This window comes from Trichechus manatus, unplaced genomic scaffold, assembly GCF_000243295.1.
Source record: "Trichechus manatus latirostris isolate Lorelei unplaced genomic scaffold, TriManLat1.0 scaffold00127, whole genome shotgun sequence".
In the NCBI taxonomy this organism is placed as follows: Eukaryota; Metazoa; Chordata; class Mammalia; order Sirenia; family Trichechidae; genus Trichechus; species Trichechus manatus.
This window is the reverse complement of record NW_004444063.1, coordinates 7499778-7515871: the sequence shown is the minus strand read 5'-3', so window position 1 is coordinate 7515871 and position 16094 is coordinate 7499778. Positions and strand designations below refer to the sequence as shown.

The 16094-nt window shown below is 38.0% G+C and overlaps 1 protein-coding gene across 9 annotated transcripts in view; it reads right to left on the bottom strand.

Annotated features, from left to right (window-relative positions):
• Nucleotides 1-16094, bottom strand: part of RAPGEF6 (Rap guanine nucleotide exchange factor 6) — a 266914-nt gene that overhangs the window by 91562 nt on the left and 159258 nt on the right. For 8 of the 9 annotated variants that reach the window (XM_004384759.2, XM_023739016.1, XM_023739009.1 and 5 more), the window contains 4 exons: nucleotides 8605-8782; nucleotides 6646-6782; nucleotides 4438-4596; nucleotides 3682-3834 (listed from right to left, as the gene is read on the bottom strand). In XM_004384759.2, the coding sequence (XP_004384816.1) occupies nucleotides 3682-3834; nucleotides 4438-4596; nucleotides 6646-6782; nucleotides 8605-8782 (627 nt within the window). Of the gene's footprint in view, nucleotides 1-3681; nucleotides 3835-4437; nucleotides 4597-6645; nucleotides 6783-8041; nucleotides 8132-8604; nucleotides 8783-16094 lie in introns of those variants that run through there. The other variant, XM_023739014.1, reaches the window with a different exon arrangement.

Sequence of the window (16094 nt, the reverse complement as noted above, 5' to 3'; positions counted from 1 at the left end):
ACTGCTGCTGCTAGGTCCTAGAACAGAGGTTTTCTCTTCTATGGTTTCTCCATGCTAGTTTACCATCTTCAGAAGAACCAGAAGTTCTAATTTCTATATCAGAGTTTTAACTGCTTGCCCATCTCTAATTTTATGAAAAGGTATGTAAACATTTCCCTACTGCTCCTCTTTGAGCTTCTCAGCCAATGTGAAAATTTATTACCCTTTGCAGGCCTTCCTAAAGTGTGTACAGAGAACAAAATATAGAAACAAACCAGATGTTAAGTCTGTTGTTGTTAGGTGCCATCAAGTTGGTTCCAACTCATAGCAACCCCATGCACAACAGAATGAAACACTGCCCAGTCCTGTGCCATCCTCACAATCTTTGTTATGCTTGAGCCCACTGTTGCAGTCACTGTGTCAATCCATCTTGTTGACGATCTTCCTTTTTTTCCCTGACCCTCTACTTTACCAAGCATGATGTCCTTCTCCAGGGACTGATCCCTCCTGGCAACATGTCCAAAGCATGTGACACACAGTCTCACCATCCTTGCTTCTAAGGAGCATTCTGGCTGTATTTCTTCCAAGACAGATTTATTAGTTCTTTTGGCAGTCCATGGTATGTTGTTCATAATTCCAAATTTCAATTTGTTGTATTCATCCAAACAATCATTATTCAGAGTAACTACATGGTAAAAACTAACAGTGTTTTTATCTAAGATTGTTTTTTTTAAAGATATCTGTTGCTAAATCATGTGAATATCATTTCTCTAGGAGAAAGTCAGAAACAAGGCTCTTCATATTGTCTACTTTAGGGTGAAGATGACCACAGGTCACTCCTATTCATTTCCCACTTTAAACCTAAAAATACCAAATTGGGTATATCATTCAGGCCACTCATAGTTTGGGGTTGCTTAAATCTGGTTCTTAGATGAACTACAGTTAAGTCAGAGCTGGGAACTGATCAACATCTTAAAGATAGGACATTTATTCTGACTGGCTAAATCACTGAAGAAGAGTTCCTGCCAAGACTACCATCCAGAAACATGGTATGCTTGAAAGAGGGCAGTGTTTAGAGGTGGCAGGTAGAGAAGATGGCTGGCATGGTAAAGACTGGTTACAATGAACAAATAAGTAAATATCCTGAGCATAAAGAGAGCCACTGTTGGAGAAGGCATTTACAAACAAGAAAAGACTAAAAAAACCCTGTGGTATAAGATTGGAATCGGAAGTACTGATAGGAACTCATCATTGTTTAATATACATAGAAAGTTAAAGATGTGTTATGTATTTATAATACATACATTTGTCTGATGAGAGGCTCTAGAAGCAATGACATCTTAGCAGCAATGAATATACTGAGTGTCCAGATTTTGGTTTTCAAATACTATCCTTTATAAAAGGACTACGGCCTTCTGGATGGAGAAATGGCTGATTACAAGGGCTGGAACAGGAAAAACACAAGATGAGCCTGGAACATCTTGTTTTACTAGAGAGTAAAGAAGTGTTCCAAGAATGATGGAGGTATGTCAAAAGGATACAGGAGCCAGCATGAAGAAGGTCCCACTGGCCAAATTTGGGGCAATTTAAGCATCAAAATAATACCCACACAGTAAGGGAATACAACACATGAGTCCATATCAATATAAATAAATTGGAGGAGAAGAGAAAGCTCTTCTTTATGGTAGAATAATTAAGAAATGTAGAAATAACCAAAATTGAAAAGCACCATCTGAGACGGAGTAGTCAATGGAAGTAAAGACTGGCAGGATATTGCAACTATCTCAGAACATCTCTCTACCAGATATTTATCAATTACAAAGAATAAAATGGTGACTTTACAGTGAAGAAACCTGGCAGATAGATACCAACATGACCAGGTATCAAGGTTAACTTCACTAGTGATGAGACAGGTCGACACTGTGTGCCCCTGATATGATGCACTGCAAGGAACAGGCTTCATTTCTATGGAATTCCTGCTAGGAAAGAATGACTTGAGTCTGGTCATGAGGAAACACTGGAGAGATCCAAGTTAAGGGTCATTCTAAAGAATATAAGGTCTGTATTCTTTAAAACTACTGAGGATATGAACAATACAGAAAGATCGAGGAACTGTTCTAGACTGGAATAAAGGGAAGTGACATAACAACTAAATGCAACCCATGTTCCTGGATGAGTTCCTGGACCAGAAAGGAAAAAGAGACATTGCTGGGACAGTTGGTGAAATATAAACAGGGTCTGTGGGCTCACTGGTTTTGTTTTATCTATGTTCACTTCCTAACTTGATGGGTTCTATGGTAATTATGAAGGAGTGTGTTTGTTTTTAGGAAACGCACACTGGAATATTTAGGAGCGATGAGGTATCACATCTACAGTTTGCCTTCAAATGGTTCAGAAAAAGACTGATGATAATGAAGTAAATGCAGTGAAATGTTAACAGCTGGGGAATCTGGATGAGGGAGCTCTCTGTACTACTGCTACAACTTTTTTGTAAGTAATAAAAATAAACTATTAAAAGCATAAGCCTCTGTAAAAATACAAAATAAGTTAAAAAGTATATCCATTAGCCTATGGCAGTCCATCCATATGCTCATCTTTTCTAAAAAGCTTGCACTTATCAGCTCAGGAAAAGAAAGAGACAGCTTTGAGAAATAGCCTGACTCCTGTTCAGGATGAACAGACTGGACATCGGACTCAGATCATCTCTCTGACTTATCTCTTCATATTATTAAATAAACTGCTGCATTTGTAATTAATAATGACACTTTTATTATTTTGCAATCAAGACAAGCTTGAAAAGGGAAATAGTCATGCATCCATTTCCTCTCTTTCAACTATAATTGGCCTATTTTACATCTAGAGGATTTTAAAGAGGGAAGAGGGAAGAAAGGCAATGGGGGAAGAGGAAGGAGTTAGAGAAGGAAAAACCAGATGGGGATTAATACTCAGACTGCAGCATGCTAAGGCTTTGATTTACCTCACTTAGCCCTTCTAAGGTGCCTGATGCCCCAGTGGGTAAGAGCTAGGGCTGCAAACCAAAAGGTCAGCAGTTCGAATCTACCAGCTGCTCCTTGGAAACCCTATGGGGCAGTTCTACTCTGTAGGGCTGTGGTGTCGCAGTGGTTAAGTGTCTGGCTGCTAACCAAACAGTGGGCAGTTCGGAGTCCACCAGCTGCTCCTTGGAAACCATCTACTCTGACCTATAGGGTTACTATGAGTCAGAATCAACTAGACGGCAATGGGTAGCCCTTATAAAACACTGTTCTATCACCGTCCTTTTCAGATAAGGAAAGTAAGGCTGAGAGAAGTCAACTCCTATTTCAGTGCCATAGAGATCTATCCAGCAAGCACTGGGCATCTTCTCCTAGGATTCATTATGCCTTATGGCTGGTCCCTGCATTTTCTGTTTTGTTTCAAAACATTGCTAGCTTTGATGAAATTAACTCCAGTTATCAATGGATCATAAAATAAATTTGAGAATGAAAGCCTTGACCAGTATAGTCTAAAATAATATCCTACCCATACTGATATTAAATGGCAATAAGTTTCCTTTCATTATAAAAATGTATAAGAACCAACTAAAAAAAGGAAAACGAGCCAACACATTTATTTGAATTGTCTCACACTACTCAAAAAGTAGTTCAAAGTCTTTTAAGCAAATGAAAACTTTATCAGTGACCAGAATAAGTAAAAACCACTCACCTTGATTACAATGTGTCCTTTTCTGGTTCCACTCCGGTCTAGTTCTCGGTGCTCATGCACCATAACAATCTCTCCCTCTTCTTCAACTTTATGAGTATTTTTTTCCACGTGATTTAAAATTCTCCAATAATCCTGCTGAGCTATGCAGACGAACTGTCCAAGAACAACATGGGGACAATTAATGAACCTGTAGTACATAAATACATCACTACGCACCAAGGCAGAGCACAAAGGTAAGAAATCAAGTGGCATGAGTTCTTTTTCATTCGATCCCTTTAGTCCTTAACAAAAAAAAGAGGTGAATTAAGTAATTCACGCACAGAGTAAAGAAGTCAAATCTGTTTTGAATTCTGCTGTAAAAGGAGAAGTGAATATCTACTTCTCTCAAAACTGACACTATGCAAAGAAAACACGAAACAGGAGTAAGTTAGAAACAAATAAACCAGGAGTTCCTATTTCTTTCCTTTATTTATTTTTTTAAAAAAAGACTGAGCTGGCTAGTAGACAGAAATGTAACAAACCAACATCTTTTTGGCATATTCTCTTTTATACATACATCTCTCTACCAGACAGTTTACTCAATTCCAAAAATATCTGAGGTGGAAATAACATCTAATTTCCTTTATTAACTGACAGCTTTTGAAACTCCCAATTCTCCAAATAAAGCTGTTTTATTTTGAGGAAGAAAAAACAGGCTTGGCCATTTTTAATCAACAAACAAGAGTACTTACTTGACCAACAAAGAAATAAGCTTACCTGACAATCATCTACTTTAGTCCTGACAACTCCATGCATGTACTGCTTATCCAGAGAGGGAGTAATTCCAAAACTATTTCCCATAAAGAGATTTTCAATTTTTCCATCTGGATGACTGATTTCTACAGTGCCGTTTAAAATAACATACCATGAGTCAAGCTAGAGAGAAAAACAAACGTTCAAAGAATTTTTTTACAAAGTTATATATTAACTTTAAAAAAGGACCTACCAATATATATTACTTGTATAACTTAAAAAAAAAGGGAAGATCTGATATTACTAAATACTGTCAATAACATAGTATGCTTTGTGCAAATCACTAAAGCTTATTTTACCCTTTGGGCCTCAGTTTCCTTACTGCTAAAATGGGTGTAATAACAAGAACTACTTTGTTAATTAAATGAGTTAATACATACTAAATTCTTAGAAGAGTGCCTGGCAAAAGGGTAGCTAATGATTAATTCAGAAAAGCCAGTAAAAGCCTGAATTTTAAGGCATATCTAACAAAATAAAACATTCAAAATCTCTCTTAATGCTAAGAAAACATTAACTCCATTTATGTGGAGGTACGTTTTAAAGGTCTACTGTGTTATCAGTGGAGCCTTGGTGGCACAGTGGTTAAGAGCTTGGCTGCTAACCAAAAGGTTGGCAGTTCGAATCCACCAGCTACTCCTTGGAAACACTATGGGGCAGTTCTACTCTGTCCTATAGGGTCCCTATGAGTCACAATCGACTGACTGGATGGCAACAGGTTTGGTTTTGGGTTTTTGTGTATCAATGAAAGATCACTTATTTTCCGTTAGTAGCCAACTCATTTTATTAGCTTAAACACAGAACAGCTGTTTTATGTGAGTTAAAGGAGATCTTTATTGTCAGTTCTAAAGGAAATCAGTGGCAACAAGAAATTTTTTTTTCAAAAGTGCATTTTTTTATCAATAAACCAAAAAAACCCCAAAAACCACCACTAACGCTGAGTAGATTCTGACTCAAAGCGACGCTACAGGACACAGTACAACTGCCCCATTAGGTTTCCAAGGCTGTAAATCTTTACAGAAGCAGACTGCCACATCTTTCTCCCGTGGAGCGGCTGGTAGGTTCAAACCGTCGATCTTTTGGTTACGGCCGAGTGCTTTAACTACTGCACCACGAGGGCTCTTTTTTTTTTTTTTGTTAATACAAATATAAAATACACCCATATTGGGGTGTTGTGGATTACATAAGCTACTCTAGGCCCGAGACTGTCTGCTTGCTTTCGCCACTGTATCCTTGTACCTAGAACAGTACCTGGCACAAAGCAGTCAATAAATTTTTGCCGACAGGACTGTGAATAATTAAGAGAAAACAAAAATTTGTGGGAAAGAAAATAAGTTAAAAGTTTGGTTTATTTCTCTCTCATGTATGTATCATTTTGTATTGCTGAAACATTTAGACTATCCTGACATAAAAAAAAATTTAATACATGTACATTTATTTGTTCATCAAAAACATTTTTTTGAGCATATCCTACGTGCCAGATATTTTCTAGGATGTGGGGAGAAGGTATTAAAAAGCAAAGCGTGAGGCAATGTCCCTGCCCTCAAAGAACTTTCATCAAGTATATCTAATTTTTCCCAATTTGATAAGAAATATAGTGAAAATTTCCTAACAGCAACCATACCTTTCCATCCCTCTGCATTCTCTCTCCACCTATCCAACAAGTCGACATCCAAGCATTTTTGAACAAAGAATTGCCACATTAACGCCTCAACTGGCAGCAGTTCACTAGGAGGCACTAGTTCCAATAAATTTTTCTCATTTTTTTTTAATGTGTAATATAAAAAAGGAATAGGGCAAGCGAGTAAATACTTGATAAACATTTTTAACAATGATAATGATATAAACATACAAACAGTAAAAATTAATAATAAACCCTCTTACAACCTAATTTGAGAAGTAAAAATAAATTAATATTATTATTCATTGAGCACTTATTCTGTGTAAGGTCCACTGCTAGAAAATCAAAACTAAGGTAAAGCAAAGGAAAGGAAGGAAAGCAAACAAAACAAAAAACTTTGTCTCTTCAGATATCCCAACTACCCTAAACTCAGCACTCATTTAAAAAATTGTACAAATTTCAAAAGTCAGGATTTATGCAAGTTTCTGGAAAGTAAAGTACTCTACAATTAGTTTCCATATTAGATAATGTGAAACATTTATTTGCTAACCTACCTCTTCCCCATCTTCAAGAATAATAGCTCCAGCCTGCTCTACCACTTCAAAGATCATCACTGAGCAGAGTTCTCTCCTTACAGACATGGTCATGTTTGCAAAAGCAGGGAGCTGATGCATAAACTCCAATAATTGTTCTGTAAGAAAAAAGAAATTCTAGTATAAAGACAACCAAGGGACACATATACTTTAATGCTACAGTAAGACCTAGAATTCAATACTTAACTTCCTAATCAACTTCAGAATGTATGCTATTACTGTAGAGAAACTAGTACAATATGACAGGTGATTTTAAAAATTAGTGATATGGTTTATACATATATTCAACCTCACATATAAATATGGGTATAATGGAAGTTATCAGAATTCCATAACCTCCAAAGAGAACCAGGAAACTACTCAGATGAGGATGAAGGGCTTATCTAGTTTTCCTAGCCTGAGATGTTACTCCATGGTGGTTAAGTTCAAATGCTCTTTGATCTAATAGATTAGTAAAAAAGCCTTTTAGTCTAGTTCTTAGAGGGCTAGAGTTAAAAAAAAAAAAAAAAAATCCTATTAATAAATGTCAATAAGTAAGTAATTAAATTACGGATAACAAACACGAATTAGATCTCAAGATTCTTCAAAGCGACTATAAAGTAACCCTTTTTAATTTAACCAGCAAATATTTATGGGTGTCTACCTTAGGTCATTCGCTGGGGTATATACCTAAGCAGTAAAGGTAAATATATGGATCTAAAAAAACCAAAACCAAACAGCTTTCGAGTTGATTCCAACTCATGGTGACTCCATAGGACAGAGAAGAACTGCCCCATAGGGTTTCCAAGGTTGAAAATCTTTGTGGAAGCAGACTGCCACGTCTTTCTCCTGTAGAGTGGCTAGTGGGTTTGAACCACTGACTTTTCAGTTAGCAGCCAAGAGCTTTAATCACTGCACCACCATATTTCAACCATGGGCTGAAATAGATGAGTATAAGGAGCTACCTACCCATAATTGGGAGCTAGTTATATTTCAATTTTTTAAAAGCTTTGTGAAAATAGCATAGTACACAATTCTTTATCATTAAAAATGCACTTTCCATTTCTATCTACACAGCATAGCAATATATAATGATACTCAGTAATCTCTGTTCCTTAAAGAATATATTAGCATCCTTAGCATCATTTGACATCAACAAAAGTATAGTAATTAGTTCTACAAGAAATTGTATAAAGGAAAATTTATAAAGTCTTAATCAAAAATTTTAAAAATATATGTTCAAGATAGGGCAATAAAAATATAATTTTTGACATAATTTGAAATAAAGAAAGCTACTTCATAGACATTGGATACTGCTGTAGTGAATTTTAGATGTCTTACAGACATGGAGGGAAAAATCAATTTAATGCAATCAAACCTTTGTTTTATAGATTGTGCAGCCAGCCTGTAAGTGCCCATCAATGACTTCTGTCTCTTAATATTCATGTTCTCATGTATTCCCCTTCTGAAATATATCAGGGTTGTTCTGTGTGACATAACAATAGTGGAAGTGATTATATGTCACTCCCGAGGCTAGATCCTAAGATACTGTGTCATCTGCCTTGTTTTCTCTTAGATTACTTTGCTTTAGGGGGTAGTCAACTGCCATGTTGTAAGGACATTTAGGTAGCCTATGGAGAGACCCACATGGCAAGGAATGTCTTGTGCCAAAAGCCCGGTGAACAGCAATCCTGGAAGTAGACCCTCCAGCCCAGTCACAGATGACTGCAGCTCCTGCTCATATTCTGACTACAACCTCCTGAGACACCCCAAGACAGAACCACCTGGCTAATCCACTCATAAATTTTTGACTCACAAAAACTGCAAGATAATAAATGTTTGCTATTTCATAAGTTTTGGAATTATCTGTTACACAGCAATAAATAATTAATACATAAATTAAGCTATAAAATTCTTATTGTAAACAGATACATTTCTTACCAATGTCATCATCAGTTTTGTCTGCAGGTTCTTTTTCAAGACACTCTCGAACAAGATCTCGACCCTGCAATGGATCTGTTCGATCAATCTCTTCATCTTCCTCTTCCTCATCCTCAGAATCAACAGGTCCTTCTGGAAGACGTGTCAAATCTACATCTCCTACCTCACTCTCTGTAGCCTACAGAAAAAAATTTGTTCACTCATCATTTCATGCTCTGACAACTGTGTGTCCAGTCTGAATTAAAACGGACCCACCCAGAGGCTCCCCAGAAAAAAGGCCTGGAGATCTGCTTTTGAAAGGCTGCAACCACGAAAACTCTATGAGGTGAAGTTCTACTCTGACACACATGGGGTTGCCATGAGTTGGAATCAACCTGACAGCAACCGGTGTTAATTTTTTTTGTTTACCCCTCCTTAACAAATATTAGAAAGAATTAGGCTATGTTGTATGCTGTATAAAAAATACAATGAAATTATATTTATTTATAAAAGGTTTCTCTCTGCCCAAAATACAGGTTCATTATTCCAATTCAGTTATGTTTACAATAGAAAAGACTTATTATCATCTGCATAAGAAGGGAAGACATTTAAGAAAAACAGATCTTTAGGGAGAATGGAGATCATGGTTAGGAATAGAAAAAGGTGGCTACTATGAGGACTATTTTAGGCACCTTTTAAGGCAAACTGCTAAGGAAAGAATATAGTCTATCCTTACAACTGCCTTCTTTTTTTAAAAAAATTTCATTGTGGTGAAATGTGTAACAAGACACTTCAAGCATTTTTAAGTGTACAATTCAGTGACAGTAATTACATTACCATGTTGTGCAACATTCACCACTATCTATCTCCAAAACTTTTCATCACTCTTAACAAAAACTCTACTGCTTAAGTGATATCCTCACAATTGCCTTCTTATAAAGTAGGATTAAAAAGGAAAAAAATGAATAAAATTAACAGAAAATATTAAAGAGTTAAAATGTTGAGTATACAAAAGGGATAAGATGACAGTAAGAATTAAAATTAAAAATTAAGAAAGACTGGCCAAAAATATGCTAGGAAATTAATTTTTTTCATTTAAATAAAGAAGAAAAAAGAAAAAGAGCTATGCAGAGTCCAAAGTCTAATTCCTTGATTAAAAAAAGGCAAACCAACCAGGTCCTTTATGTCCAGCATAAAATAAAAACTTACTAGACACGTGAAGAAGTAGGGAAATTTGGCCCACAACCAGGAGAAACATCAATCAATAGAAAGAGATCCAGAAACAACGGAATTAGGAGACAAGAACTTTTCAACAGTTATAAAAGAAAACACAAACATCGTTAAGGGACAGACAGGAAATTTCAATATAGAAATATAAACTATAGAAAAAGATGAATGAACTTGAAGGGCAATAAAAACTACCAAACTGAGCAAAGAGAAAAAAAGTGGAAAAAAATTTTAACAAAGGCTCAGAGACTTGTATGATAATATCAAGAATTGGTACCAAAAATGTGGGTCTAAAGTTACTCAACATTCATTAAAGTAGGAGGCACAGAAAATCTGAACCCTGACCTTCCAATTCCTTTACTCTAGTACCTAGAATACAGCAGGTTCTCAGAAAGATTATGATAAATGAATTAAGTCCACAGAAAAAAAGTATTTTGGTGAAAAAGCCAATAAGACAAAAGTAATAAAGCATTAAACTTCTCACGCTTTTCCTTCTCTGCGGTAAGAGTGTGTCTCTGCGTATATGTGTAAATACAATTTGGTGGGGCAGAAGTCTGAAGTGATTTTCAGCCTTCCCCAAATAAATCACCAAAGGATATCCTTTTCCTGTTTGTATCTAGCTAAAACATGAAACTACAATGAGTGTTACTACAGGTTGGAATTGAGAGACAGACAAACTTACAAAGACCACATTTTCATATTTAGAGCAAATGTTAAGCCAGAATCTTGAATTTTCAGTGCTTCTCCTTTCTGCATCTCTATTTTTAGCATTTTATTAAGTATTTTTCATGGACCATTTAGTCCTCATGTTTCCTCTTTGTTTCTCTGGTCAGGGCAAGAACCCTGTGAAGTTATACTGTCCAGGCTGGTCTTTTTTTTTTATTGTTGTGCTTTAAGTGAAAGTTTACAATTCAAGTTAGTCTCTCATACAAAAAATCTATACATACATTGTTATGTGACCCTAGTTGCTCTCCGTATACTGTGACAGCACACTCCTCCTTTCCATCCCATATTTCCCGTGTCCATTCAATCAGCTCTCTGCCTTCTCATCTAGCGTCTGGACAGGAGCTGCCCATTTAGTCTCTTATATCTACCTGAGCTAAAAAGCACACTCTTCACAAGTATCATTTTTATGTCCCATAGTCCAGTCTAATCTTTGTCTGAAGAATTGGCCTCGGGAATGGTTTTAGTTTTGGGCTAACAGAGAGTCTAGGGGCCATGTCTTTCTGGGTCCCTCCAGTCTCAATCTAACCATTAAGTCTGGTCTTTTTACTAGAATTTGAGTTTGGCACCCCACTTTTCTCCTGCTCCGTCCGGGCGGGACTCTCTGTTGTGTTCCCTGTCAGGGCGATCATTGGTGGTAGCCACGCACCATCTAGTTCTTCTGGTCTCAGGTTGATGAAGTCTCTGGTTTATGCAGCCCTTTCTGTCTCTTGGGCTAATACTTTCCCTGTGTCTTCATCCTCCTTTACTCCAGGTGGGATGGGACCAATTGATGCATCTTAGATGGCCACTCGCTAGCTTTTAAGACCCCAGACACCACTCACCAAAGTAGGACACAGAACATTTTCTTAATAAACTTTGTTATGCCACTTGACCTAGATGTCCCCTGAAACCATGGTCCCCAGACCCCTACCCCTGCTACTCTGCCCCTCGAAGTGTTTGGTTGTATTCAGGAAACTTCTTAGCTTTGGTTTAGTCCAGTTGTGCTGATTTCCCCTGTAGTGTGTGTTGTCCTTCCCTTCACCTAAGATAATTCTTGTCTACTATCTAGTTAGCGAATACCCCTCTCCCTCCCTCCCCGCCTCGTAACCATCAAAGAATGTTTTCTTCTGTGTTTAAACCTTTTCTTGAGTTCTTATAATAGTGGTCTTATTCAATATTTGTCCTTTTGCGACTAAATTCACTCAGCATAATCAGGCTGGCCTATTTTATAATCTCCACAAGAGGGCAGGCAGGCAAAGTAAAGCCTCTACTGCCCGAAATAATGAAGCTTTAGTTAGCAGAGATCTTCTGCTTTTTCACAGGAGAACAATTTTGGTTTCTACTTTCAAATGCAATTCAATTAAAAAACAAAAAACAAAAAACATAGATTACTTCCTAGGTGCTAACACTATGCTTGACTCATCATGGGATACAAAAGTAAGATACAAACTCGGCCCTCTACATATTTATTCTGATAATAAAAAGAGTCAAGTTTACAAGTAACTACAATAAAAAGCAGAATGGAAAAAGTGACATGACCCACAGAAAAACTGCTGTGGGTTTCTGTTGCTCCAGGCTAACAGAGACCAATTGTTGTGCCTTGCAAGCTTTTAAGACCCTAGGAACTACACAATGAACTGGGAAGTAGAACAGAGGCACTAATTGCTGTGGAGTTCTAAGGAAGGGTCATCTTATCCTGTTGGAAAAAAGTAGGAGATAATGTAAAAATGTTGACAAGGTGGAACTACAGGCAGAATAGCATGAGCAAAACACAGAGCTAGGAAAAGACAAAAGTGTTCAGCAGACAGCATGTTTATGTGTCACGGACCAGAATGTAGAGTCTACAAGTGGGGGAGTAATGGAATATAAAACTAGATTGGCAATAGTGGTTAGAAGTGAAAGGTTTGAAATTTGGAGTGAAAGTGTAGATTAGATAACTGTGAAGCAATGAAGTTTTTAAAATAGAGGAGTAATTAAAATGACAGCATTCTTGCAACTTATTTCAAGTACGAGTCAAAAAAATGAGATTAGTCAAAGATAACTAGGTTTTCACTAAGACACAGTTGATATTCTTAACAGAAATATTAAAGACAGGTAGAAGAGAACATGTGGTGGAGCAAAGGTAGTTGAGGTGTCAGAAGGACATTCAGGTAGAAATGTGGAATCAGAGTTTTGGAGAAACTGGCACTACAGCTGTGAATTATAATCACGTTACCACCCAGACAGTAACTGAAGCCTTGGGATTTTTAAGATTGGCCAACTCACATCTCTTTTCCAGGAAGACATTTACTTCCTACACATAAACAAAAAAAGATACATGGGGGTGAATGTGTGCCTCAGGTTATTTAAAAATGAGTTAATGAAAACACACTGTAATTTTGCTTTTGTTCAAAAGTCAACAGTTCACAATTTTTCAGCTCTTGGAAATAATCAAAATAGAAAAAAAAATCTAAAATGTATAGGCAGTCTTATTCTCTCATGTATTCTTTAAGACATATAAAATATTCTATCCAAGAACACTTTAACATGTTAATGAACGGTTTTAGCTAATTTTGAAGCTAATCTTATTAGAAATATTCACAGTGGAACCATTACTTGCATTTTCCCTCCCCAAACTGTGGTAAATGAAGTTTCTTTGAGAGCCAAGGGCTTTTATTTTTAAACTAGAAGACATGAAAACTCACAAGAAGGAAATGCATGAAAGCACAGCCACACACTCGGCTATATAAAATGGTGTAAACTGTTTTTCTGTTAAGTACTGCTGTTAGAATGTCTCTTTCTTTCTCCCCTAACCCTCCAAATAAAAAATACTTGCATCATTTCTCAAGGCACTGCTATATTGTTACAGATTATTTTGGGTTAGGGGTTCACTGTTAAGATCTCTCAAGGGTTGAAATGCAGATAACCAGACAAATCACTTCCACTGTTGCTGACGAAGGTATATACATTGGCAATTTAAATACAAGTATACTTATAATTAAAGGGTGTATTGGTAGCTTTAATATGTATTCCAAAGATAGCCTGAGGTCAAGGGAAAGACCAAGGGCTTGACTCTAAGCCATCTTCTTCCCTTTGTTTTAGCCTTGAGACTCTGAGTGGAAACAACCACAATTTGGTTGGTAATATTATTTACCTTATCCATGGATTTTTTTTTTTTTTTTTAAATCTGAGGACTAGAAACCCGGCATTTTGGGGTGTATATTTTATCAGTCTGACTATTATTATTCTGTTCCTCTTCCTTCTGCCTTTTTAGTATATTATTTTTTAAATCATTTTCCACATTCATGTTTTAACTTTTATTTTTAACTGCACACTCTTGATTTCAGATTTACACTCTATTTATACAAATATAAAATATTATGTGTGTGTATATGTATGTGCATACACACACACACACACACACACACACACACACACATACTATACATGCACACACATTGTCATGGATTGAACTTCATCCCCCCAAAATATCTGTCAACTTGGCCAGGCCATGATTTCCAGTATTGTGTGACTGTCTACCATTTTGTCATCTGATGTGATTTTTCTGTGCTGTAAATCCTATCTCTATGATGTTGATGAAATGGGACTAGCGGCAGTTATGTTAATGAGGCAGGACTCAATCTACAGGATTAGATTGTGTCTTAAACCAATATCTTTTGAGCTATAACAGAGAGAAGCAAGCAGAGACATGGGGACCTCATACCACCAAGAAAGAAGCACCGGGAGCATGCCTCCTTTGGACCCCGGGACCTCGCACACAGAAGATCCCAGACCAGGAGAAGATTGATGACAAGGACCTTCCCCCAGAGCCAACAGAGAAAGCCTTTCCCTGGAGCTGGCACCCTGAATTCGGACTTCTAGCCTACTGAGACAGTGAGAAAATAAACTTCTCTTTGTTAAAGCCATCCACTTGTGGTATTTCTGTTATAGCAGCACTAGATGACTAATACATAATTTGGTACTGGGAGTGGGGTGCTGCACTAACAGATACCTAAAATATGGAAGCAATTTTGAAACTGTCGGTCAAAAAGAAATGAGGAGAACTGTTATACTGGAGATGGTGCAGACAGTGAGAAACAGCAGAGAAGTGGCAGCAGAAAAACCAGGAGACCAGTGCAAGACAGCACTGGAGCAGACCCAAGGAGGGAGGGAGCTGAGTGCCTTCGTGCAGGAGGCTTCCTGGAAGGCTGGGGTACCTCTGAGCACTTATCAGTGGAGCTAGGCTTGCCGACCCACAGAGCAAGAGAGCTGAGTGCCTTCCAGCTGAAGTTTACGGGCAGAGTGGGGTGCCTCCAGGCTCTTACTGGTGGAGCTACAGAGCTTTAGAACACTTGCCCCAGCGAGGCAGACACGGGTGATGAGGCCCGAAGGGCCGAGAGGACAAGGAACCAGGAAGAAGAAGCTGAAGAGACAAGGAATAGAGGAAGCAGGGCTGCCTCGGTCTCAAAGGGTATGGCCACAACCTCTGAGGTCTCAAAGGGTAGAGCTGCCACTCAAATGGACTAAGAGAATGGGGCCGCCCAAAGCCGAAGGAGCAGAGCTGTCTTTCCAGTGGGCCTGGAGGGCAGAGCTGAAGCCCAGGGCTGAAGGGCCTCCACGCAGAATCCAGAGAGTGCGGCCAATACCTTGAGTCTGGAGGGCAGGGCCATTACGTAAACTGTCTCAGAAAACAGAGGATTATTTTCAAGCCTTGAGGGCTAATGTAATGTGTTCTGCTGACTTGCTTGGTGCTGCTATCCCTTCTTTCCCTCCAATTTCTCCCCATTTGTAATGGAAATGTCCAACTTATGGCTGTTGCAACACTGTACTTTAGATAATAGATGAAAAGGAATTTTTGGATTTTGGACTTAAGAGTTGATTTAAGACTTGCTATGCTATGATGGGGTGAACGTGTTTTATATGCAGCAAAGACATGAATTTTTGGGGGCCAAAGCGTCGAATGTCATGGATTGAATGTGTCCCCCCAAAATATGTCAACTTGGCTAGACCATGATTTCCAGTATTGTGTGACTGTCCACCATTCTGTCAACTGATGTGATTTTCCTATGTGTTGTAAATCCTATCTCTATGATGTTGATAAGATGGGACTAGCGGCACCCTGAATTCGGACTTCCAGCCTACTAGACTGTGAGAAAATAAACTTCTTTTTGTTAAAGCCATCCACTTGTGGTGGTATTTCTGTTATAGCAGCACGAGATGACTAAGACACATGTGTATACATATATACATACACACACCCGAGGAGCACTGGTGGCACAGTGGTTAAGCACTCAGCTGTTAACCAAAATTTCAGTGGTTAGAACCTAGCAGCTGCTCCGCAGGAGAAAGACGTGCCAGCTTGCTTCCATAAAGGTTTACAGCCTTGGAAACCCTAAGGTTGCAGCTCTACCTTGCCCATACGGTTGCTGTGAGTTGGAATCGACTTGACAGCAGTGGGTTTGGGTTTGATATACATACTATATATATGCTCTATCTATCTATCTATCCACACACACACACACACACACACACACACACACACACACACACACACAGAGTATATAGGGGCCCTGGTGGCGCAGTGGTTAAGCATTTGGCTG